At 36.0% G+C, this 25,059-nt stretch overlaps 1 protein-coding gene, 1 long non-coding RNA gene, 1 other non-coding gene and 1 pseudogene across 3 annotated transcripts; 1 reads left to right on the plus strand and 3 right to left on the minus strand.

Annotated features, from left to right (window-relative positions):
- Window positions 1–2,697: 2,697 nt before the first annotated feature.
- On the minus strand, window positions 2,698–2,813 carry LOC120164661. Its single transcript, XR_005519754.1, has one exon. It is a non-coding gene; the product is annotated as a U5 spliceosomal RNA (small nuclear RNA).
- An 11,012-nt stretch (window positions 2,814–13,825) lies between these two features.
- On the minus strand, window positions 13,826–15,486 carry LOC120164468 (probable WRKY transcription factor 20). The gene is made up of 4 exons (XM_039174179.1): window positions 15,189–15,486; window positions 14,440–14,976; window positions 14,221–14,353; window positions 13,826–14,139 (listed from the first exon to the last, which is right to left on the minus strand). Exons 2-4 carry the CDS (start codon window positions 14,492–14,494, stop codon window positions 13,971–13,973), a joined length of 357 nt encoding a protein of 118 aa, XP_039030110.1. The 5' UTR covers window positions 14,495–14,976; window positions 15,189–15,486; the 3' UTR covers window positions 13,826–13,970.
- Window positions 15,487–16,686: 1,200 nt separating this feature from the next.
- On the plus strand, window positions 16,687–18,149 carry LOC120164554. The gene is made up of 3 exons (XR_005519750.1): window positions 16,687–16,749; window positions 17,510–17,599; window positions 18,077–18,149. It is a non-coding gene; the product is annotated as an uncharacterized LOC120164554 (long non-coding RNA).
- A 1,253-nt stretch (window positions 18,150–19,402) lies between these two features.
- Window positions 19,403–22,999, minus strand: LOC120164543 (annotated as a pseudogene).
- Between the last annotated feature and the right edge of the window lie 2,060 nt (window positions 23,000–25,059).

The following is a 25,059-nucleotide window of genomic DNA, read 5'->3' on the forward strand; positions in this document are numbered from 1 at the left end:
ATTTCTTTCATCAAAGTTTAAAAAAATGTAACCGACGAAAACTCTTCCTCTTTACATCTTTTACGATTATTCTAAATATCGATGAATTCAACTCATCGTCTACTACAACTTTTAATTTAGATTTTTTTTATATTTTAAAACTAATCATATTAAACAATAAAACTCACTATTATTTTTGGAGTTCGGAGGATTATTCCGGAATGAAAAATTAGAGAGTTATTAGAAAAATCGAATAATGAGAAAATTTTTTAAGAAGACTAATAACATACATTGAAACAATACTCATTAGACGATTATTGGAGGAGATAATTTTGTTAGAACGTTAAGCCTTTAGATTAGATTTCGTTGATTTTGAATAAGTTTCGTGAAAAATAAGAAATTAAAGAGGAGTGAGATAAGAATATTTTGGTATAAATCTCGAGATTAATAATGGCCAATGATGGGCAACGATTGAATTTAATAACAATATATAGTCAAATTAGTTGTTGGGGAAAATGATACACGGACGGACTAAATTCCAGTGCCTATAATGGAAGCATTTAAAAGGTTGATAAAAAAATAGATACACGTACTAAAATTCAATGGGAAAAATTGTCACATATCACACCGTTAATGATTTAAAAGTTAATGCTATAATTGAAGTTAAAATTAAAATTTAGTGTTAAAATTTAAAAATATATAATTCAATGAAAAAAATGATATAGATTAAAATTTTGATGGCATTTGGTGTAATTATGTAATTAAAAATAACCTATTCAAACTTGAAGTGGTGAAAGTCATTTTTAATATTGTTGGTGATATATAAATTTAAATGCAAGTCTCATAAATATAATATATATATACACACACCAAAAATTCAGTTAATTAGTCAAAATTGTTGGATATTTTAAAGCAGCCAAAATTGATACACTTTGAATAATGTGTTAGGTAAACCACACTGATGATGGTCACCAAAATTTTAGATCGTTTATAATTTCATCTTTGAATTTTTAAAACTTGTATTAGAGTCATTGTTAGCCTCGAATCGATCAACCGAAAACCATCAAGAGGGGAGTGAATTGACCTTTGAAAATTTTGTGGGGGAAGCAATCGAAAATAAAACTATTGAAGAATCGGAAAAGAAAAACGAAAGAACGAAATAATTTTAACGAGGTTCAGCAATGTGCTTACGTCCTCGGTGCCTAGGCGACGCTAGAAGTTTTATTCAATGTCTCATAGGTTTAGGTTACATCTCTATTTATAATAAATAAACCATTATACATATTTACAAAATTAACCTTGTACCTTCCCCTGTCCTCTTTACCGATATATTTATGAGCCATACCTAACAAAAACTTTGCACAGAATTTAGAGTAGTTCGACTTCTAAACTAAGTCTACATCTACTACCTTAGTATTCACACTAAAGATTTTTCAAATCCACTAGATTTGCAAACCTTTGAGGATAAGATATAACTTTACAAACACTTCAAGGTTTAAACCACAAACCTTGAATACACACTCTCCTAATGAGTAATTACAAATTTAGCAAACAAAAGAGAAACCTCACAAAGGTAAATGTGTTTGCATAAATTAAGCACTCACCAAAAGTTACACTTGAGCAAATTTAGCAGTGTAGCTCACAAGTGTGTTACTAAGAATTTGACAATTTTTGCTCTAAAAACTCTATTGATGTTGGTTTGAACTTGCAATTATCTTCTTCATGTTCTCCATTTGATTATTGGTCCATTTTATGTCTTCTAACATTAACTAGCCGTTGGGGGATTAAATAGAGTCGTTGGATTCACTAATTTTGAACATTAAATGCTCACATGCATATTTAGTATCGATATTGGGATGTTGGTATCGAGACCGTGCCTTCCAACAGTCAAATTTATAGCCGTTGGACCACTAGTATCGATACTCACCCACCGGTCTCGATACCAAGGCCATGGTACGAAACCAAAAAGCCTCTGGAATTTTGGTATCGAGATTGGGATACTGATCTAGAGACTGAAAGGAGTTTTTGCTAAAAATCAAGTGTTTTGAGCTTTAAAACAAATTTTTTTCAAAATGTGAATTTACTAAATAATACTTCTGATTATTTTTTACACTTAAAAACGTTTTAAAATCGTTCATGACAAATTATTTATAAAAACGAGAAATGTAAATTTTAACAACTTAAAACATTTAAAAAAAATCATGTTCTATCAAAATCAGAAGTTAGTTCAATAGTCATTAAACTTTAAAAGTATTTTATTTCGATCACAGGTCATTTATTTATAGATTAATTCTCTCCAATAAAATACAGTGTCACCACTTTATTGGTCAATAAAAAATAAGCCAAATATTATTTAGAGGTTTGGTCTCGAAACTTCAGAAAATGTTAATATTATTTAGGGGTTCGAACTTGAACCCTTCTATATGATCCGTCCTAACATAATGGACTGCTATATAAATATATGAAATTAATGTCTCAGAATGTAACAGCTGCCGAGTGGTTGAGCTATTCAGAATGAAACAGCTGCCGAGTGGTTAAGCCAACCCAGTTTTATTTCTTCAACGACGTCGTCGTCTTTCATGCTTTTTAATCGAAATTTGAAGTTCCTATCAAAGTTTCTATCCAAAATTGAGCTACAACTGTTCACAGATGAAGGCCAACTAACACATAAAATCTTAAAAACCCAGAAGAAATTATTGGAACTAGGATTGGGATGGGGGCATTCAACGAGGACACCCTTTCAAAAATATGCGTATGCCGCTTTGAGTGGACAGCACACGGTATTCTTTAGTAAAAGGCGAAAGAATAGTTTGTTCTGTGCTCATCACACGACTCCGTGATCATGTATGTCGAATTACCTCTTTTATTTATGAAAGTCGGTTGGGATGCTCTTCTTGTTTCTTAGTCATGTCAGATTGTTTTGTTCTTCAATTTCTGCTCTTTAGACTTTTGGGCCTGCAGTTCTCCACTCTTCTGCCAAATTACACGCTTTTCTATCACGTTCTCTCTCATTTCTCCAATTTGGGGCTCAAACTCCGAGTGTGACAAATATGGTTTTGGTTCGACTTGCTTAAGCACCAAAAGATTTGTCTTTTGACTTTAAGCTTTGATCATCAATCTTCCAATCAAATAATACCAAATCATTAGAACTAAAGTTAACGTTTTCCTGTAGTACTGTAGCAGCAGAAGCACAGTTTCGATGAACTCTGTGTTGTCGCCTGCGCATTACTTATTCTGTCAAAGGGTTTCATATCGACACTGAGAAGTGATAAATTGATCTGATAAACATGTGAACTTGCATGATGTCAAGTAAGCACGGAATTTCTTCTATGCAGAGGAATGAGGATCAAGTAGTACTTATTTACACTATGGGGTCAATTCATAAGCTTTTAAAATTTTCCTGCAGGAGGAGATCCGGAAGAAAAGCGGCTATGTTGTAATGCGAGCAGTCGGAATCTTTGATTTCGATGCTAATACATCTAATACACAATGAATGCAGGTACAACTTATGGCATCCGGATTATGAATGATTAGGAACTCTTGAAACATTACACAACAATTGATAATATGAACTTTATTCACTATGACATTTTTCTTACAAATCAGCGTCTTTCTGCCTTATTGGCAAAAGCACAGGGATCCATCTCCCTTTTGTTTCACCTGGATCACTCAAATTTAGACATCTTTGAGATATATTGCGACTGATTGTCGTATTCAATCACGGTGAAAGTAAACAAGAATATACATTCAGGAAAATTGCATTAAACATATGTTACATAGTTCAGAAAGGAACTATTATGAAGGAAACAATGATGAGCACTAGTTGTGGCATCTCCTCTTCATGTAGGATGTAGCCTTTTCGAACTACTGCTGCTGCATATGACATACAATTGATGGCTGTCTTTACAAATGCAAGCGTTCTGTGCATTTTTTCTTCTTCCCAAATACGAACTTTAGAGTTTTTTTTACTTTGAGTACATATTTTCTGAGTTTTCTATTCATTCGAATTGTTTATCAGGCCAAAACTTGATCAACTGTATTTCTAACACTTAAATGTAGGAAACTTGTTTTGGACTGCAGATATTGGCAGGAAAAGCCCAGAAAGTTATTGCTGTTTCAAGTTTGAAAGGATAACCATGAGGAAGCTCTATTAGATACCATGGCTGTTCATCCGACGATTCCGAAAAATCATGAAGAGGAAGTGACGCAATGATGAAGACTCAAATAATGGCAACCATGGTGAAAATGCTTTGTAAAGAGGCAAGAGGATGACCTTCAGATCATTATATAACTTCTGATCATAACGAGAATAAAGGAGACTACTGGACTATAGTGTATATATATATATATATATATATATATATATATATATATATATATATATATATTATACCATTTGTTTCTCTTCCATTTCCCCTTACCATTTTCTTACAGCTCCATAAGAAGAGTCACCGGAGAACGAAACAAAAACACTAGAATAAACTACAATCGTTCACAGATGAAGTGAAGTGTCAACATCTGAATCATTAAAGGTATGCAAACCGTGTCTGTCTGCTGTAAGTTCGAAAATATCGGAGTTTCGATAACCTGGCGTCGATTATACATGCTCCGCATGCTAGATTCACCGTATGCAGATCCTTGGAGATGCGGTCCAGGCTGAAACATCAATTCGGAATGGAAAAACAATTGTGATGTTTCATTCGGTGTGCCTGGATTGATCCTCTGCTCCGGATAGCATTCGTAAAACTTCTTTCCTGTCTCAATTCCTTCGCTCGCTGCAGCTGTCTAAACCTCTCAAGAGAGCAATGGAAGAATGAGCAGCCGGCTCACTCTGCCTTCCCATCAAGAAAAAAAATAAAACGCAGAGCCTATCAATGATACTGAGGAGAATGCTCATAAGGTGATCTGAGGTTACTATATTGCTATATATAGGACATTTATAAGCTATGGAATCGTTAATCTATTCAATGCAAGCATGTAGAAGGAAAGAAAAAAGGTAGAATCAGCCGCTTAGGATACAAAGTCCAAGCAGGCAGAGTTATGTGGCAATGTGTTGGGGTAAAATAGATGATAGGAGGAAAAGGGTCTGAAAAACAGTCCAAACCGAGATGGAATGTAGCGTTTGGAAGTGTTTCTTTTTGCAGAATAAAAGGATGGTTGATGCTCTGTCGGCTTGTTGCCAATAGCTATTAGCCTTTCAAGAATGATGGTGTCCCTTTATTTGTGGGGGATATTTCTTGTACTTTTTCACCTATCTTCGCCTTTATTGATCAAAACGTGTTTAAAGTTGAATTCCAATATCTGTAAATGGTGATAAGAGTTGAAAAGGAGTATATTTTGGACATAGGAGTACTTGATTCATTGAGAAAAGAAAACACCTTTTTTTCTCTTTCTCTACGTTGATATTGTTTTTTTGTCATGAAGTTGTTGGATAGAAATGTAATGGAAAGAGAAAGGTACAGTTAGTGGATTCTTTCAATGGGGCTATTGTTGTTGGAACACTCTTGTCTTTGAACTTAATTGTTAGAAGGGTGGGCGCAACCTCAAAAAACCGCCTACCCTCCCCTTGATATCTCAGGTAATTTTGGCTATCTATCTTGCCTTTTAGCCATTGGCAAAACCATGGAAAATCAACTTTGGGTGCTGCAGCTTCTTTTTTTGGACTTTTATCTTCTTTTAGGCCTCAAAATATCAATGGTGATTGAAAGCATAGGTGGCAACATTATGCCAATTGAGTATTGATAGTCTCAAAGTGGAGAATTACCAGCAGAAGCTACCAATTAATTTCCCAAAATCTGGAGGAATATGTAACTCATTGCTTTGGATTTAGTCTGTCTTCATGTTCCCATGGGTTATCCAATAGATCCAACTCGTACAAAACTGCATACCATTACCTTAATGATCGAAGCACTTGTATTAGGGCGTATTTCTATATGATTTATATTTGTTGTGTATAATGAATTAACAATACTGCATATACTGTCGGGTAATCAAAATTGAATCAAAGACATGTTTTACAACACTTTCCTGTAATAAAAATAATACATATACCAGTTCCATTTTTTGTACAATCCCCCCAGTTTATACAGGACTGATTTGTGGCAGAAAATAGTTTGTACGCCGGTTAACAGGCTACAATATATAGATAGAGGGATGTCTAAGGTACGACAGACTTAATATACGCCGGTTAATAATAAGGCTGACGCACAACAGAATTACCCTACTTACTATATATAGAGAAACAATACATATATTTCAGAATAAGCTTTCTAACCTTTCTTTTACCAGCCAAAAAGATGGGGGAAAAAGAAGGAAAGAAGGAATGTCCATGTTTTTATTTCTTGTACCTACGTGTTGACAGATTTACGGACTGTTAGTATTCTTCCATGGTCTGTGCATATGCATAAGAATGATTTAGGGGCAAAATTTCAACTTGGCGACCTTCGCTTTGTGCTTTCTAGATCCATAATGATTCTGCCACCATTAGGAAACACCATTGTATGTTGTCAGTGGACTTGGTTGAACTGGCTTGAAACTAGAACCACCAGTCTGAGGGTGATTTTGGATGAGTTCAGAATGCAATTGCTGATTTTCGGTCGAACTATTTTCATGAGCAGGACTAATCCTGACACCAAGATCAAGGCTAATGACATCATTTTCTTCTGATCTAATCCTTCATGGTGCCTTTACAGGTCCAGCTGTATAGAGATCCCTCGTAGTGGTTATAACAGCTTTCGGATCATGAGATGCCCTCTCGATGGTTTTCTAACAGGGAAACCAGCAGCTGTGCACTTATAATAACTCCTACATAGAAAGTATGCAGAAAGTAAAGAACGTCATAAAGAATAGAAGATCCTAAAGCATGTATGTGCCTTTAAGTCTGCAAAATCATAATCTAAATAAGCAAAACAAAATACAAATATAACTAGAGAAAATAACCTCAGTGACCGAAAATGCCTTATAATATACGAATTTAACCAATTTTTTTTGGATTTTCCAAAATGACCAACAAATTCGCAACGCGAACTCCAATTTCGCAACTCAGTTTCCAATTTCGCAACGCGAATCTGTAAATCGCAACGCGAATCTGTAAATCGCAACGCGAATCTGTAAATCGCAACGTGAATTTGTAAATCGCAACGCGATAGTCAAATTCGCAACACAAAGTCAAATTTGCAACGCGATAGTCAAATTCGCAACGCAAATTTAATTTCGCAACAGGTTTTAGTTTCGTAATACAAATGTTTTGGGTATATAACAACGCAGCAGCGCAAAGCGACAGTCAAATTCGCAACGCGAATTTAATTTCGCAACAGGTTTTAGTTTCGCAACACAAATGTTTTGGGTATATAATAACGCAGCAGCATCAACTCATAACCTAAATCCCTAAATCGCAACTCATTCCATCTCCATCTATCACTCTCTCCGGCGACATCTGTTCTATATCCAACGACATCCTTCCCATCTCTAATTTGTTTACATAATTTTATTCTATATATTTTTCAATGATTTCTCTCCCAAATTATCAACTATCAACTTAATAAAGGTATGTTTTTCTCTAAGTTAGTGATGATATCTAGTTATAGCTCGTTTGTTAGTAAATAATTTATAATTGTAGAATGAAATCGTCTAATGTTGATCATGTTTGGATATATTTGTGTTTTGGAGGGTCATGGGAGATGTTTCATGGTGTTTTACAATATGTCTTTACCCATGAATCTTCAACTAAAACTGTCATTAAAAAAATGTCCTTAGCTTGTATTTAGCTTGGAATGTTTGATGTTGTATAACTTGATGTTGTATGTTGCGATCAACGCGAAAGTCAATTTCGCAATGCGAAATAAGCGTTGTGATAGTCAAATTCGCAATGCGAAATCGCAAATCGAATTTGACTTTCGTGTTGCGAATTTGACTATCGCAACGCTTATTTCGCGTTGCGAATTTGACTATCGCATTGTACATTATTTGAACATTGTTATGGGTACATTATTTGGAAAATAATGTTCCGGACTTCGTTAGAAATAACTATTTTTCATCAGATTAATTTGTTTTGTGGGTAATTATTTGAACTGTTAGTATAAATTTATTGTGTATGTATGTTTTGGTTTGATTATATTGTAGTATATTTTCATTTAGATGAGATGGGGTGTATAACAAAACAATCATTTATTGTGTATGTATGTTTTTGGTTTGATTATATTGTATGTATATTTTCATTTAGATGAGATGGGTTGTGGATAACAAAACAATCTATCTCTTCCATGTGAGTACTTTTGTTATGTATAAATTTATTGTGTATGTATGTTTTTGGTTTGATTATATTGTATGTATATTTTCATTTAGATGAGATGGGTTGTGATAACAAAACAATCTATCTCTTCCATGTGAGTACTTATTCCAACCATGTGACAAGTGTGAAAAACCCCATCAACTCACAACTCAGCTTTGAACTCAATCATTATTGTCTGTTAGCTTGATGGTTCATAAAGCATGTTACTTGAACAATATGAATCAATTATGCAATTTACATGTTCAATTTAACACTGCATTTCAAATTCATTTCATATGTAATTGGAGTTTGAATTTAAATTTCAATATAAATTTCGGCTCCACTATAAATATTAGCTCTTTCCAATATGCATGTTATCATTGATTATTCCTAATTTCCATTGTTTTTTTTTTCAACTTTAAACGCGAGGAAAATCTCGACCATCGTAATTTTTGGTCAACTTTAAAGCGTCAGAAACGTTTCGGGCGTATGATCTGGGTGGTATACGAGAAATGCAACAAATGGCAACTAAAAATCCGATAATTGAGGGCTACAACTTGTAATAATAACAAAAATAATAAATCCGAAATGCTTCCGAGTACCACCCAAATCATAAGTCCGAAATGCTTCTGATGCTCATCAAAATCCAAAGCTCATATGGTGCCAAGCAAAAGGAAATCAAAATTCAAATCTCATATGGTGTCAAGCAAAAGGAAATCAAAATCCAAATCTCATATGGTGCCAAGCAAAAGGAAATCAAAATCTACAACTTGAGTTTGAACATTGCTATGACATGTTCAGTTGTTATCATGTTGGGATTTTCGTGTTTGATTGCTTGGATAGTTGTTCTCTTGCTTCTTCAAGTGTCCTTAGCTTGTATTTATAGCTTGGAATGTGTTTGATGTTGTATATACCTGATGTTGTATGTTGCGATCAACGCGAAAGTCAAATTCGTAACGCGAAATAAGCGTTGCGATAGCCAATTCGCAACGCGAAAGTCAAATTCGCAAACCGAAAATCGCGTTGCGAATTTGTACCTTCAACGGGTCTTTTTACCTTCAAAATAATGCAGATTGAATTTTTTAGAAACAACAAATCAACTTTTACAAATCAATTAAACAAGCAAAAAATAATTCTTATTTACACATCAAATAAACAAATCACTTTTACAAATCAATTAATCAAAAATAAATCTTATTTCTCATCAATTAAACAACAAATCAACTTTCAATGTAAAAATCAATTAAATAAAGCAAAAAAAATGTACCCCAGACTGTTGTTTATGCACAAATACATCAATTTCACGCAGCTCACTTCAGGATTAACCTGCAGAAACCAAACATTTGCTCAAACAACACTTTCTAACATCTAAAACCAACAAAAAGCAAATTATTGAATTCTAGGTACTTAACCAAATATTTTCAAACCAATTAAAGAGTATATATGTTAATAACACTTGCTCAAACTTACCAATTATTTATGCACACTTTCAGCACGCGGATGCAGGTAGGTAACGTCTCGTATATATCGATCTGGCCATATAATGCTGAAACCACAAGCCTACTACACCTCTATCTCTATCTGTGGGAGGTAGATACTGTTTACTTCCTATCGTCAAACGTTCCAAGCACAAGCATACAAGAGGACCACAATCCCCTCTGGCTCCCTACGTTTGTTGTGGTGCAGTCTCGTCTCTGATCATTGTAATTTTGAATTTCTTTGGCTTCTTGTTTCCAGAATTTGTCTAATAATCAATCGCATCCAAGTATTTAGCCAAATGATCGCTCTATCCCTTTGTAATAATATCTCTCAAATCAGACAATGATATGTAATTCAACATGCTTTCATATGCCATTGTCTTCAGGGATGGGAGCTGAAGCTCGACGAGAAGCCAATGACGACATTTCAAAACAGGGATAAACACCTGCAATCATAAATAATTGCGCACATCAAATAAAATTTATGAAAACCTTTAAAATATTCAAAAAATAAATACTAACCTTATCGACCTCCCACCACGCAGGATAAAGTTTAGCTTTTCCATTACCCAACGTATATGAAGCATCTCTCTGATCCTTCAAGTGAACTGCGTGAAAAGACGTCGACATAATAGTCCAACGATTATTTCTTTTCCTCAATTTCCTTATTATTAGAAGATGTGACACCCATGCATCAATATGTTGTTTTATAAAAAAATAAATATATTAGTGAATTTATTAATAATTTAATTTTTTTAATCAAAATGCAATATAAGAAGAATATAAGACTTACCACCCCTTCGAGATAGCCATTATCTTCAACCCCTAATAAAATACCCCACCAATACCGATCAAGAAACAAATTAATAGCATCGTCAATTTGGCATAGGTCAGAATAAAATCCCTTGCTCCGCTCATGTAGATAAAAATCAACTGCGGTCTTAGCCCAAAGAGTATTATCCGTAATTGTGTCCGGTAGTGTTTCCCCTCTCCTGCTGAGGAATGGTACTGGCCGGTAACACATACGAAAGCCAACTCGCATCCATTATATCGGGCACGGGAGGGGGTTTATCAATATGTTGATATATGACGCCATGTGAATCGGGGTCTTGAACGGCGAGCGGGACCTCTTGAACGATGACAGGGGCCTCTTGAACGGTAGGAGGGGCTTCTTCGATGATGAGAGGGGCCTCTTGAACGATAGGAGGCGCCTCTTGAATGATGATAGGTGCATCAGGCTTATTCTTACGGAGTCTTGGCACTAGTGGGGTGAACGGAGACGTAATGGCACGTGCACGACGTCTTATGCGTGAACCCTGTCGTGCAAGAAAAACTCGACGTAAAACATCTACCTTATCGGGCCGCTGAAAATAAATTAATACATAAATCAGTACATAAATAAATAAATAATGCCGAAAAAAGGTTATTTGCATTTTTAGTATAGTATTAAATAAATTTACCTCATTGCGTAGAGTATGAACCTCATTTTACAACAATGAAACAATCTCGTGTAGAGCGGCAACCTCATCACGTAAAGTATATACCTCACCGCATAGCGCACCATTGTTATCGCGTAAAAAATCCACCTCACCACGTAAAGATCGAACCTCATCACGCCATGTACCATTATCTTCACGTAAAGTACCGACCTCATGACGCAAAGCACCGACCTCATCACGTAATTCCCCTAACTCATCCCGTGGAGGTGGAGAACAGGGAGATAAATGTCGTGGTCTCTTTGTCGGTCGCCTATCATGAGGTGATGGTGGAGAAGAGGCTCGATGATGTGATGGAATAGGTGATGGTGGAGGTGGAGAAGAGGCTAGATCAGGTGATGGCTCCGGATGTCGAGCTGTAGAATCGGCCCGATCAGGTGATGGCTCTCGAGGTGGGGGTGCTCATCATCCGTCCCATCAAAAAACCGCTTACTAGCTTACCACCAATCAGTGACAAGCTCAGCCTCTGTGGGTGTCAGCCTCTGTAATGGATAGTTGGCCTCCTAACAATATAAAAGCTCAAACAAAGTTAAATTGTACTAGTAATAACTTGTTTATATATGGTATTATTTGTGTTAACTTACATCATCATCGTCGTATATGGGGTAACTCTTCCCAATCCAACAGCGGATCCTCTTCCAGGTAATAGCCCTAGGATATCATTTGATCTTTTTATCGCATATGTCTGCATGCTGGGAAGCCTCAAATATCCAAATCTACAAACAAATAATACACAAACATTATAATTGTTAAATAATTAATTATAATTTGGAAACATTATAGAAATTCTTACCTTAAAGGCCCAAGTCCATCACCCCGCAAACATTTTCAGTCCTCAAAGGCAGACGACAACTTCTTCCAGGTAGCTTTCCATAGATATGAACCCCACGGAAACAGGTTCCATGCATTTAGGTCCTCTACCAATAATATTAGGTCCTCGGAGATAGGTTGTCTGTCCTCTTTGCCTAAAAAGTCGGCATGTAAAAGTAATAAATGGCATACTCATACAACATCAAGGTCATTCATCCAAGTAAAATCATCTTTATCAAATAATCTCTTCAATTCGTCGACGTGTAAACTCTGCTTCGACTTTGCCAGCTCAGGAAAAACCTGAGATAACCATGATGGGTGGGTGATATGACTAGTGTACCGACCTACATCATCGTGTCCGAAGCGTAGACCAGTGATTAAGAAAAACTCCTCCCGCCTAAAACAAGTATGTGCCGGAGGAAAATGAAACCATATCTCCTCATCACCACGTTGTATCCCCTTGGGTAGATCGTTAGTCATGGTCTGAAGAAACAAATGTGTCAACATAGCATCTCCACCCGTATGTTGCACTTTCAGCCATGGCCCGAAGCAAGTATCCTCAAACAATTTTCTTTGTAGAGGTGTAAGCGTAGACGCAATTTTAGTGGCTAGGCTTAATTTATTCCTTAAGGTTAATGCAGCCGAAAAAAAATTCTACAAAAACAATAAACATACAGTTAGATATACCAAAAACTACAAATTAAACAATATAAACAGACATGATATTAAACAGTGAAAACAAAGCCAAATATATTTCAAACTAGCACGGTATTCACCCAAGTCATTATTCCATCATAGTTCACAAAATGCATCAGATAACATTCTAGAAATAAGCACTTATATAAACATTTAAAAGGACAACATATATGTTTAGTGCAGGTTCAAGGACAACATAAAGAGTAGTAGTTTATTCTTGAAACTTAAATTAGCAACACTGTGAAGTTAGTATTTGTCTTTGTTTTTTGGTTGAAGTAATGCAATTCATTCAAGTTTCAATTGGAAGAATAAAAGAAGTTTATGAAACTTAAATTCGCAACGCGAAACTAAAATCGCGTTGCTATTTTCATTTTCGCGTTGCGAATTTGGTGTTGCGATTTAGGGTTTCTTCAACAAAAAGACAAAACAAAGACAAATACTAACTTCACATGGTTAAAGACTAAACAGTTTAGCAGTATTGGCAGCAACCGAATGAATTTACTAAGCAATCTCAGTGAAATGGTTAATCTATATATATTGAAATTACCAGTAAATTTATCATCAATATAAGAAAAATCTAATAATAATACAAAAATTTCAAAACAAAAATAAGAGATTAAAAAAACTAACCCTCGGTGGTTGATTTTCCATTTCTGACCGTGAATGGTTGTGAGGGTTGCTCTGAGAGATGGAGATGGACGGATTTCGTCGGAGATGGGACTGAGTTGTGATTTAGGGTTTTAGGTTAGAGATTATTTGCGATAATAATGTTTACATTTGTGTTGCGAAATTAATATTGTATTTCGCGTAAAAACATTTGACTTTCGCGTTGCAAATTTGACTATCGCGTTGCAAATTTGACTTCTGTGTTGCGATTTACAAATTCGCGTTGCGAATTTGACTTTTGTGTTGCAAATTTGACTATCGCGTTGCGAATTTGACTTTGTGTTGCGAATTTGACTATCGTATTGCGAAATTGGAAATTGGGTTACGAAATTGGAGTTCGCGTTGCGAATTTTGTTGGTCATTTTGGTAAATCCAAAAAAAAGTTAGTTAAATTTGTATATTATAAGGCATTTTCGGTCACTGAGGTTATTTTCTCTAGAAGAACTGAGAAACATATCTCTAATTCATGACAATGCGCAAAAGCCAGAATGCTTCCAATGGAGTTTCATGCCAACCAATATACTGTTCTAAAAATCATATCTTGAAACATACCACTATTATCATTTAATCAAATCTTCATGATATGTACCTAGGATTAGGATTTCCTCTCACTACTTTTTGCCCATATTTGGGCCATCGATACCCATCATCCAGGATATCAACTTCACTCAAAGTCTGTACGACAATACGTGGTTCCCGGATTGGCTTCACCACAGGGGTGATATCAGTCCCACCATCCAACTTCCTGCTCATATTGAATAATATCACTTAGCAAGCATACAAAACCAGGGTAAAAAGCTGAAGCCTCCAGTGACAGTAACAATACCTTCGCTTTGAGAAAGGATCATCAGCATCAGCATCACCCACATTATCATCATTAGCTGTGACCGGAGATAGATCTGCTGTACAATTTGGATCAATACTATGAGCCATCTGGCCATACATGCTGGATGACTTGTCTAAAACAGAGAAAAAGAAAAGATTAACTCATAATTTAAAACACGGCTAAAACACACACAAACTATATGAGTAGAATACTCCTTACCATCTCCTCCAGTCAAATATGGCACCTTATCAGATCTTTCTTCTTGTACAGACATGGTATTTCCAGAAGAATACGGGCGACTAGGTTCAAGTTTAGGATGATCATGTGTACCTTTGTATATTATGTCCGTAATCTGCCCATCATGAGATTGCTAAAATAGCTTTTTCACTTCGCAATTAGGATGTGTACATTTGTAATAAATGCGTGGAAATTCACTTCCTTTGACATGTTTCTGTCCATACTTTCTCCAGTTGTATCCATCATCGGATATCATGGATGAGCCTGTTACTCTTTGATCAGTCTGCCCTGACTGAATCCCACTATTTGGGTTCCCAATGGTTTAATTTGTCTACATGGCTTCAGCAGGAACACTAGCCACAGAAGTAGCTGTATGAACTGGTACAGAGAGGCTCAACTCATTCGAAGAGCCAGCCATCTCATTCTTAACTGGAGCTGATGGAGTAAACGATACAATCCGGTATTGACCTTGGATCTGCAGAGATTGTTCGCTTCTAAGATGGTTTTATCTGCAGGTGCCTTGAATAAGCAAAACCTTTAGACTAGGAGGATATCCCATACAAGTACAAGCAGCGGGTCGCTATGAACATAGATAAGGATGTCAATATCGAAAAATTATATAGAGAGAAGAGATAGAAGGATGCTAAATCAGATTCTATGAACACTTAACCATACCTATGGCTGTAGTGAAATAGGAACTGATCGTAAATTAATTTCAAGGGGCAAATTACCAGATTTGATCTAGGAGGGGGTTTAAACTCAAAGCAGCTGGGATTTCTTTCGTCGATAGGATTGGAACACAGAGCAGTCGCTGAATATGCACTAGAAGTGACAGAGCCATGCACTGTCGGAGGCTTAATGAGAGAACCAGTAGTTGGTGAAGGCTCTGCCTGGAAGAACAAGAAGCAAAACAACAAATTACTCGATGTAGTTTTACAAGCCTACTTCACTTTCATTAGCTGGTGAAAAACAACGGATAAACTGCCAGTTACTAGTATCATCAGCATGAACAACATATAATTATATAAAGTACAAACTCAGGTAGCGATCTAAGATTAAACAAACTAATTCTAGTACGATTATTAGTGCCTTAAATAACTTAAAATTTGGGGGGGGGGGGGTTGATTCCAAAGCAAACCGAATAAAGTTGAGTAAAAGCGAAATCCTTTCAATAAGTATTCATGTACTTCCAGCTAACCCTACACTAGATGGTGGAAAACAGATTTGTAAAACCTTATCAATCCCCTAACTTGCAAATTCAACTCAATGATGTCACATCTGAACCTAATAAAATAAAATCCTCCATTAAGTCGCACGCAATAACGTCTCTTCATCTTGACCCACCTACATTCTGTTTTCCACCCATTCATTCCACTGCTTCCTAGCACCTTGATCAATATCAAACAATTCTCTTTAAACAAGCATCAATTCATCAATCTCATCCACCTCACAACCAGCATTTATTCCATATTCTTGCATTACAAAATGGGAAAATTCTCTAGCATGTCCTGCCTATAACAACAGCTCAAACACCAAGAATTAAAGCCGCAGTTCCCACAGTACCAAAAGAGGAAAGTGATTATGTGAATAAACAACAGTATCATTTAAAACAAAATCAAAGCTCTAAAAAAGGGAGCTCAATCAAAAATTTATACTTACAAACATTAAATATATAGATACATAGAAAAGCCTGATTCCTTCTTCCACAATATAAAATCAATGGACACAAAGGTGTCATATTTCATAATTTATCTAATAGTTGCAATATAAAACCATCGAATCTTTTCTCTTTTTATTTTTTAGTTTTTCTTGTCTAATAGTTGCAATTTCTTTTCTGTTTTCCACAATATATAAAACTCTCGTTTTGAAATCAAACACTTAGTAATCTAGTTTGGAAAATATGATCCTTAATAGTACAAAAGAAAGAATATTTGAGACAAAACTTTTAAGAGGTAATATGAAGTTTATATTCTTGTCTTTTTTTTGACCCAAGACTGAATCTAATGCTTATTTTTACAGGTCTATTTGTAACATCCCAATCATCGGGTCAGTGACAAAAATGTAAGAATTTAAAATTTAGTGGTTAATTAGAATAGATGAGAGTTCAAAGATTTATTGTGGAAATTTTGTGTAGGAGTGGATATCAAATTTGGAATTGTGGAAGGACATTATGGTCTTTTCACAAAAAAGACTTTTTATCTTACCTTTATAGGTTATAACACGTGGAGTAGAAGGGGAAAAGTCTGGAAATTTACTTATCTTCTTTCTGCTCCTGTGGAAGCCATTGCAAAGGTAAGTTTCTATGATTTTTGGGTTTCTAAATTTTGGTTGGTGTTGATAGTTTGGGTGTTATAGAAGCTTAAGGAAAAACTTGTAATGGATTAAAACAACAAGAGTGAATTAGAAATGAATTTGTAAAATGGTTTTGAAATGATTTGATATGGTGTAGTTTTTGGAGTTCTATGGCTAAATTTGACTTGTCATGGGATATTGAAGGAGATAGAAAGTCTAGAATGGATTAAGAGCATGATTGAAAACATGGTATGGTTTTTAGAAGTTAGTGAGATTTTGTATATTAGGGAGTAGTAAATGGAGAAAGAAAATTTTAATGAAAGAATTTTAGTTTAAAGGCATAAAAGGAGATCAAAGTAGGATATGTAGGTAAGTTTTGGTTAAATTTCGAAATGGAAATGGTATTTTTGGGCATGGGGTATCGGTACTAGAAGAACAGTACCGATACTTCAAGGCAAAAATCAGTTGAATTCTAAGAGTAATATCAGTATGTTGATAAAGGATCGATACTGATATGGGAGTATCGATACCAAGGGTATAGTATCGATACCATTTCCAAGAGATATTTCCAGAATGTCAAAAAGGTATCGGTACCGTAGGAGGGTATCGATACCATTGAAGGGAAGTATCGGTACTGTAGTGGAAGTACTTATACTATTGCGCATGAAATAAGAAATTAAATGTTTCTTTCAGTTTAAGTTATTATGATTGGATATAAGTGATCTGAATTCTGGTATTTATTTTCGATTGTTTGGTGTAGTCGTGAACAAAATCAACTTCTGGTCAACTCGACATTATAACTTTCGATCAAAAGCGTTAAGGTTTCGTTTAGGACTTCAATGAGGCAAAGGTGAGTGCAACTTCTTCGTTTTGTATTAGAATTGAGGAAGTCTTGCGATAAGTCAACCTCAACGTTTTCGATCGAAAACCTTTCAATTTCTTTATGTTATATCTTATTAATGTTTTATTCAATTTCTATTATTTAAGTTGTGATTAATGATTTTGTGTATGATTATGGAAATGTGATGTGAACATGGGTATACTAAAATTCTCAATGTGAAAGTGCTTATGTGAATAAGAGATACTTTGAATAATAAATGACAAATAAATATGGTTAAAAGCTAGAGTTCTCATAGTTACGTTGGGCATTTGGAAACAAAGCTATATAAAAAGAATAATATACATAAGTATACTTCTTGTTATGGAAATAATTTGGAATTCTTTATGAAAGTTTCAATAAAATAAATAAGATTTCATTTATAAAGTTTAGTACTCTTAGTTTTTGCTCACTAAGTCATCGACTTAGCGTGTGATTTCTCACACGTAGGTTTGAAGAAATCTGAAGGTTGAAGTGTTGAGGATAGCATACTCCCGTGAAGATCAGATCAGGACAAATGAATGTGTTTTATTTTGAAAGTTTATAAACTGTTGGCATGTACTGCAGTTAATTGAAATGCTGATGATATTTTTGTAAACTGATTTTTGTAATTATGTAATTATTAAAATTTTATGAAAGTATGAATAGAAGTTATCAATTACTTTGAATTGAAGGATTTCACATTGTTAAATGAATAAAAGTTTAAATTGTAAATTTGTTCTTATTGTGAATAATCTATGTTTTGAAAGCCATTGTGACTCCTCAAATTCGTATCCGGGTCTGATACGGGTTAGAGACTATGTGGAGTCCATATATAAAGTGGAAGCACTGCTCTGCTGTTGCCAATAAAGTGTGGTACATCCTTTATTTTTATATTTTTTCATATAAAAATATATGCAAATTGTGTGTTGTCAAGAAAGAGTTGACTAATATTATAAACTTGTATTGTAAGTATATCATTCTGCTTAAAACAATGGAAAGTGGGTTTGAATATTGAATTTGTTTAAAACAGTGAAACATGTCTTGAATTGATTATAAACTAAGAACATGTCTTGAAAGAATGTTGAATTGTTTAAAACAGTGAAACACGTTCTTAGAGACTGAAATATTTTTCGAGACATTCTTTAGGCATTTTTGTATTAAACCTTGATTCTATTAAATAGATTAATCTCCAATTGAAATTTTAATTTTACTAAATATTATTTTTAAAATAATTGTACAAGGTTCTTGTTTGTAATAAAATAAGCATTAATATGAAACATTATAGAGGTCATGTAATTATGATCATGGAACTAATGTAAGAATTTCGCGGCATTGTATCAAAAAGGTTAAAGGTGAACATCATTACAAGTAACCCAACAATCTTTGATTCTGCAAAAAAAATGTAAAATGAGACAAAAGGAATAAGTACACATAAAGCTTAAATATTTATTAAAATCCTAAACAATTTAAATTACCTTGAACAAGCCCTTAAAATGGATGTCTATTAAAGTATATACAAATCTAAATGAAAATACTATTTTATTATTAAATAATAATTAATCTCCGATCGGATTACAAAGTACATTGTCAAAACCCAATATCAAAAGAAGAAAGGAAATCCTCCCACAGTAAAGCAAGTTCATAAATGAGCAATCTTTTAACTATTATCAGCAACTCAGACAGTCATAAATAACGATACCGAGATAAATTACATCATTAAGAAATACCAACAACAATAAACCCTTTCTCTCATTAACTCAGATATGGTTACATAAACCAAATAGAACTACCAGATGAGTAAATACTCGGTTATCAGATATTACCGTATATGGTCACTCATTAAATGCTTAAATCTAAGAACAATGAACTCTACAATCATGGAAAGAAAAACCTTCTGTAAGAAAGAAGAAAGAAAAACTCTGGTAGGACTCGGAGAAGTGATGAAAAGATACGAAGTTGGATGGGGTTAACCCCATGGTGTAGGACAGCGAATATGCTAACTACATTGTCTAGAGCAGTCGGCAGTCTCGACCGAAAGGGTCGAGAAAAACTAAGGCAAGCATATATATTGCATAGGGCAACCAAAAAATAGAAAGATTTCCAAATCCCAAGCAATGTTATGTCTAGATCTTCCCGTAAAAACAAGGGTACAACAGTGAACACATAATGGAATGCTGCTTGTATTTGAGCTTTCTGGATTGAAAACTAAACCATATTTACATAAATCTTCTTATCAGTTCGCAAAATTATCAATAGATGAATCCAATGTAGCCTCAACCTGTCAAGAAAGCCTGTCGACAAGTTTAGGTTTACGCAATACAATCCAGTTATATCAAAGCAAGGTCAATGCCCTGGCAACCGGAAGCATACCACGAGCTATTGTGGGGGTAAGATGGATGGTATTGTGGCGGTATACCATATGCACCATAAATAGGCTGCCTGTCATAATTATATAAATGGGATGCAGCAGGGTTTGGATTCAAAGGGAAACCCATATGGGCTCCCGCCATGCCATACATCGGAGCTGATGGGCCTGCATAAGGATTAGCAACAGGAGTAGAACCTGGCATGCCAAAAGGAGGGGCTGGTGAACGTAAATATGCAGCAGAATGATCTGGCAATAAACCTACTGGCCGAAGATGAGCTTGCTGGAACGGAGGAATCGCAGAAGTTGAACCAGCAGCACTCAATGAGGGTACTGTGCGAACAACAGATGCACTTGTTTTAGGATGCTTGTTGCCACCTGCTGCTGCTTTGACAGTGCCTGCTTCTTCTTCCTTCCCGCCGAGCTGCCACCTGAATGGCCTTCTGAGCAGTCTGTTGATGCTGAGGCTTGAAAGCAGAAGGAGTTGCAGGGGCTTTTCTGTCTGCCTGCTGCTTCTCAGCTGCTCAATACGTTTCTGAAGTGGCTCTTGTGAATACTCGTTTTCTAGATTGCACTCTTCAATTATTTTAATGACAGATTTCAATGCACCAATTTCTCCATCAGCGGCAATATTCTGCACGAGAAACTGAAATTAGTAAAAGGAAAAAAATTGAATACTGAAGTTTCGTACTTCCAAAAGTTTGAAGGAAATGAAAGTTTCCCTGTGACTTAAGGGAGTTCTTTCTTTCTCACTTACTTGCATAGCCTGCTCTTTGTCTCCTCCAGATACGCATCCAAAAGAGGTCCTGGTGGGAATTTTTCTACTAGCCCTAAGTCAAAATAAATTTCACAGCAAGCAATTGTTTCCCATCATCTACCAGTTTTTGGATCAAATCTGCAACGCATGAGGCAAGGCTGTTTTCATCAGATCTACTGGTAAGAGGGACAGAGAATTCGAAATCCCAAAAGGGGTAGAAAATTATGTACATCCTATGGAAATATATGATCAATGACCATTAGACTTGAGCTGATTATTTAAACGAGATAACAATATGCTACACCAATTACACATGCACATATTGATTTGATTGAACAAAAAGATTTACCCATATTTTCAATTTTTCTTTTCTTAATCCATGAAATTGTTTTGCTCTCTTGGGAAATCTTTGTGTCTAAACTTGGCCAAACTAAGATACTTCCTTTCCAATATGGCAAAAAATAAAGTACCTCCATTGCCTAGGTAAGCAGTCACATCAAAATCCAAGGCACCAAGACCAGAATAAAAAGGATCATGCAACACCTAGGATTTCAAAATTGTGTTTCCAATGCTAATGCAGAAATTATACAACTGAACCCCATCTAATCAATAAAACCATTCACTGATATGCAGGAAACCATCTCATAAAAGATCATTTATCAATGTATCTAGTGAGAGAACTTTAAAAACATATAAAATGGTGGGAAAATAAGCTAAACACCGACAAGAAATTAAATAAGCCTAAGTGAATGTAGAAATAACCAAATTCAACCAAGGCATCGCTAACCAACCATGAATCATATACCTTAAACAGCTAGACTTAATGACATATCAATCCCAGAAAGCAACAGCTACAGAGTAAGTTAACAAAATTTATATACCCATAAAACATATGAGAGCAAGCAACATATTCAATCCCAAAATCAAACAAACCAAATTCACATGACAAGAATTGCATTCAAATAAAAAAAATCAATAACCTTACCATGAATTTTCTCCCCTAAACCAATTGGCCTAGACAAAACAGTAGCTAGACACCACTAACCACCACCCATCATATACCTTAAAACGGCTAGACATGATGATATATCAATCCCAATATTAAAACTTCAATTCTTAAAAGCTCTTCAGACACCAAATAATTTAAATCAACCATACATGATAAGACAAACTGCTACCGAGTAAGTTAACAAAATCTATATACCATAAAATATAGGAAAGCAAGCAAAATACTCAATCCCAAAATCAAATAAACCAAATTCACATGATAAGAATTGCATTCAAATCAAGAAATAAATAACCTTACCATGAATTTTCTCCCCTAAACCAATTGACCTACACAATACAGTAGCTTGCTGGAATTTAGCAATGGTAAAGAAGTAATCAACAAGCTCCCCTTATCAATCAAAGGCCCCAAACTATAAGTTGCCACTAAATGCAAAAAACCCAATATCTCCAAAGAGTTATCTTTGAGCAACTTGACCTTGCCGTTCCACTCTAAAGCTAACTTCTTTGCTCTATCCCTCACTTCTTCATTGATACTTGTGCCAGTTTCCATCAACTTCTCCAATAAAACCACACAAACTCTCCTTAATTCGAGGATTCCTGGTTCTGTATCCCTTTAGACTGCGAATTCCCAGTGTAAAACTCCTCCATTGCATCCAAAACCATTGCCCCAGGATCCTCAGCACTCCTCAATGCACGGGAAGCTCCATCCGTATAGCCTCCCGTTCTTTTACGCGGTCGTATAGTACTTCCTCAACCCCTTCCCATCATTCTCTCACAGAACTCCTTAAGTTCTGGTCGAGTCGCCACTGAGTCAGCGCGGCCTGACGGCGGAACCAAACCATCAGACTGCACGCCCACGGAATTTGACGACGATGGTTCTCAGCATACGTGTTGGGAGCCGGTGGGTCTCCCTGTTTAGGGGGCGATTGAGTTGAGCACGAGTGGACTTCGAAACGGGGGAGCCATCAATTGGTTTGCGAAGGGATTCGCGGGACTCGAGGATGCGGAACCGTTGAGTCACCGAGTTCTGAATCTTGGTGAAGTGAGCATCGAGGTCGGACCATGAGATAGAGAAAGAGGAGAGGTGCATAGAGTTGGCGTGGAGGTCATCGAACGCCTTCTTGAGTTCGTCTTTTTTGACGTCGACCAGTTTGATCGCCGATTCTATTGCTCTCAGCGACGGCGTCACCGATACGTTTTCCGATAACATTGTTTTAGAAGATCAATTGTGTTAAACAGAACAAGGAAAAAGATAAATAAATGAAAACCCTAATTCCAGAAATAAAAAAAAAGGAGTAATTCAACTAAAATAGACATCTGATTCTTTATGGGCTGGGGAACATGAAGTTGAGAATTAGGTTTTATTTTGGGCTGGATTTCTTTTGACCTCTATGTCTGTTTCTTTAATATATATATATATATATAAAAGTATATCAGAACTAAAATTGAAGATTTTAATAAAGTTAAGCAGTTAAGTAAAAATATAAATTAATGAGAGATTTGTACGAATCAACTTATCTCGGTTATTAAAAGAATCATTGATGGGTCAGCCTACCATCATACTACAGCCAATGACTGCCCTACAAGTTGGATTGGGATTGAAGAAGTCAAAATGACCCTTAGAAAGATGGGGAGAGACAAAGTGGTCGGTCCATATCAAATTCATATCACTGTGTGGTTGACCCTAAGAGAAGAGGGAGTAAAGTGGTTGACCAACATCTTTAATATTATTTTAGAGACTAACAAGATGCCAGAGGAGTGGAGATAGTCTACGGTAATATCAATCTATAAGAATAAAGGAGATCCCCAGCGTTGTGGTAACTAAAGAGGTATTAAACTACTCAATCATACCATGAAGCTATGGGAAATGTTTCTAGAGGCTAGGTTGATATAGGTTACTAGGGTTTCGGAAAACCAATTTGGCTTTATGCCAGGCAGATCTACTACGGAGGCGATTCAACTACTTCGACGGCTTATGAAGAAATATAGGGGAAAAATAGAGATCTTCACATGGCGTTCATTGACCTTGAGAAGGCGTATGATAGTGTACATCGCGATACGATCTGGAAGACCTTGGAAACGAGACGGATCCCAACTGCTTATATTCGGGCGATTCGTGATATGTACTATAGATCTACTACATACGTCAGGACTATAGTTGGCGACACCGAGGCATTCCCGGTGGAAATCAAACTCCACCAGGGGTCGGCTCTTAGCCCTTACATCTTTGCCTCGATTATGGACGACATCTATTGTGCGACACCAGATGGTGTTCCATGGTGTGACACCAGACGGTGTTCCATGGTGTATGCTTTTCGCTGACGAGATGCTGAAACAAAAAATGAGCTGAATGGTAGACTTGCTACCTAGAAGACTGCTTTGGAAGAAAAATGTCTAAGGATCAATATTGAAAAGACAGAGTATTTATTTCAAACTTCAGTGGGAACCAAAAAGATAAATATGTAGAAGTATGCATCAAAGGACACGTTCTCCCCTCAAGTGATTTGTTTCAAGTACCTAGGGTCTATGATACATAAAGATAGGGGTGTAGATTATGACATTAAACATCGTATAAAGGCGAGATGACTAAAGTGGAGGGATGCTACTAGAGTTTTGTGTGACAAAAAGGGTCCTCTAGAACTTAAGGGAAAATTTTATAGAATGGCAATAAGACCAGCGCTGCTGTATGTATCAGAATGTTGGGCAATCAAGAAGGATCACGTAAAGAGAATGGAGGCCGCATAAATGAGAATACTTCGATGGGTATATGATAGGACTCTATGGGACATGACACCAAACTCTGCAATTAGGATATCATTGGGGGGTGCCCGTATCCGAAAAATTGAGGGAGGGAAGACTACGGTGGTTTGGGCATGTCCTTAGGCGAAAACCGTCGGATGCGGTCAAGAGGGTAGAGTCGATTACAATCGACGGTGCCAGAAGAAAAGGACGACCAAGGAGGAAGTGGGTAGACTGCTTGAGATTTGATTTGAAGGATTTAGCCCTTACCAAGGACATGACCTATGACAGGAAAGTATGGATACTTAAGACCAGGGTAGCTGAGTAGTGTAGGTCACAACCATAGGGTGTAGCATCTTCGTCTTCTTTTTAATGCCTTTGTAGTAATTTCCATGACTTCTACTTTTTATACGTCTATGTCATTGGAATTTATGAATGCTTAGAACTAGGGGAGCGGAGTAGTGTTGCTTTAGTTTAGGTTTGAAACCCATTTGACTTTATTCCGTCTCGTACCTTACCATCGCTGACTATTGTGCATCTTTCTCTTCATGTTTCCTTTTTTAAAATTTAGCCGAGACTTAC

Source organism: Hibiscus syriacus, unplaced genomic scaffold (assembly GCF_006381635.1).
Source record: "Hibiscus syriacus cultivar Baekdansim isolate YM2019G1 unplaced genomic scaffold, ASM638163v2 tig00111540_pilon, whole genome shotgun sequence".
Lineage (NCBI taxonomy): Eukaryota > Viridiplantae > Streptophyta > Magnoliopsida > Malvales > Malvaceae > Hibiscus > Hibiscus syriacus.

Bases quoted from the DNA above. Each gene is read 5' to 3' on its own strand.
- LOC120164468 (XM_039174179.1), bottom strand. From the start codon at position 14,494: ATGTCTGTACAAGAAGAAAGATCTGATAAGGTGCCATATTTGACTGGA. The intron at 14,354-14,439 runs GTAAGGAGTATT...TCTCTGTTTTAG, and splicing joins ATATTTGACTGGAGGAGATG to ACAAGTCATCCAGCATGTAT. The intron at 14,140-14,220 runs GTATTGTTACTG...CAATATGAGCAG, and splicing joins GATCCTTTCTCAAAGCGAAG to GAAGTTGGATGGTGGGACTG.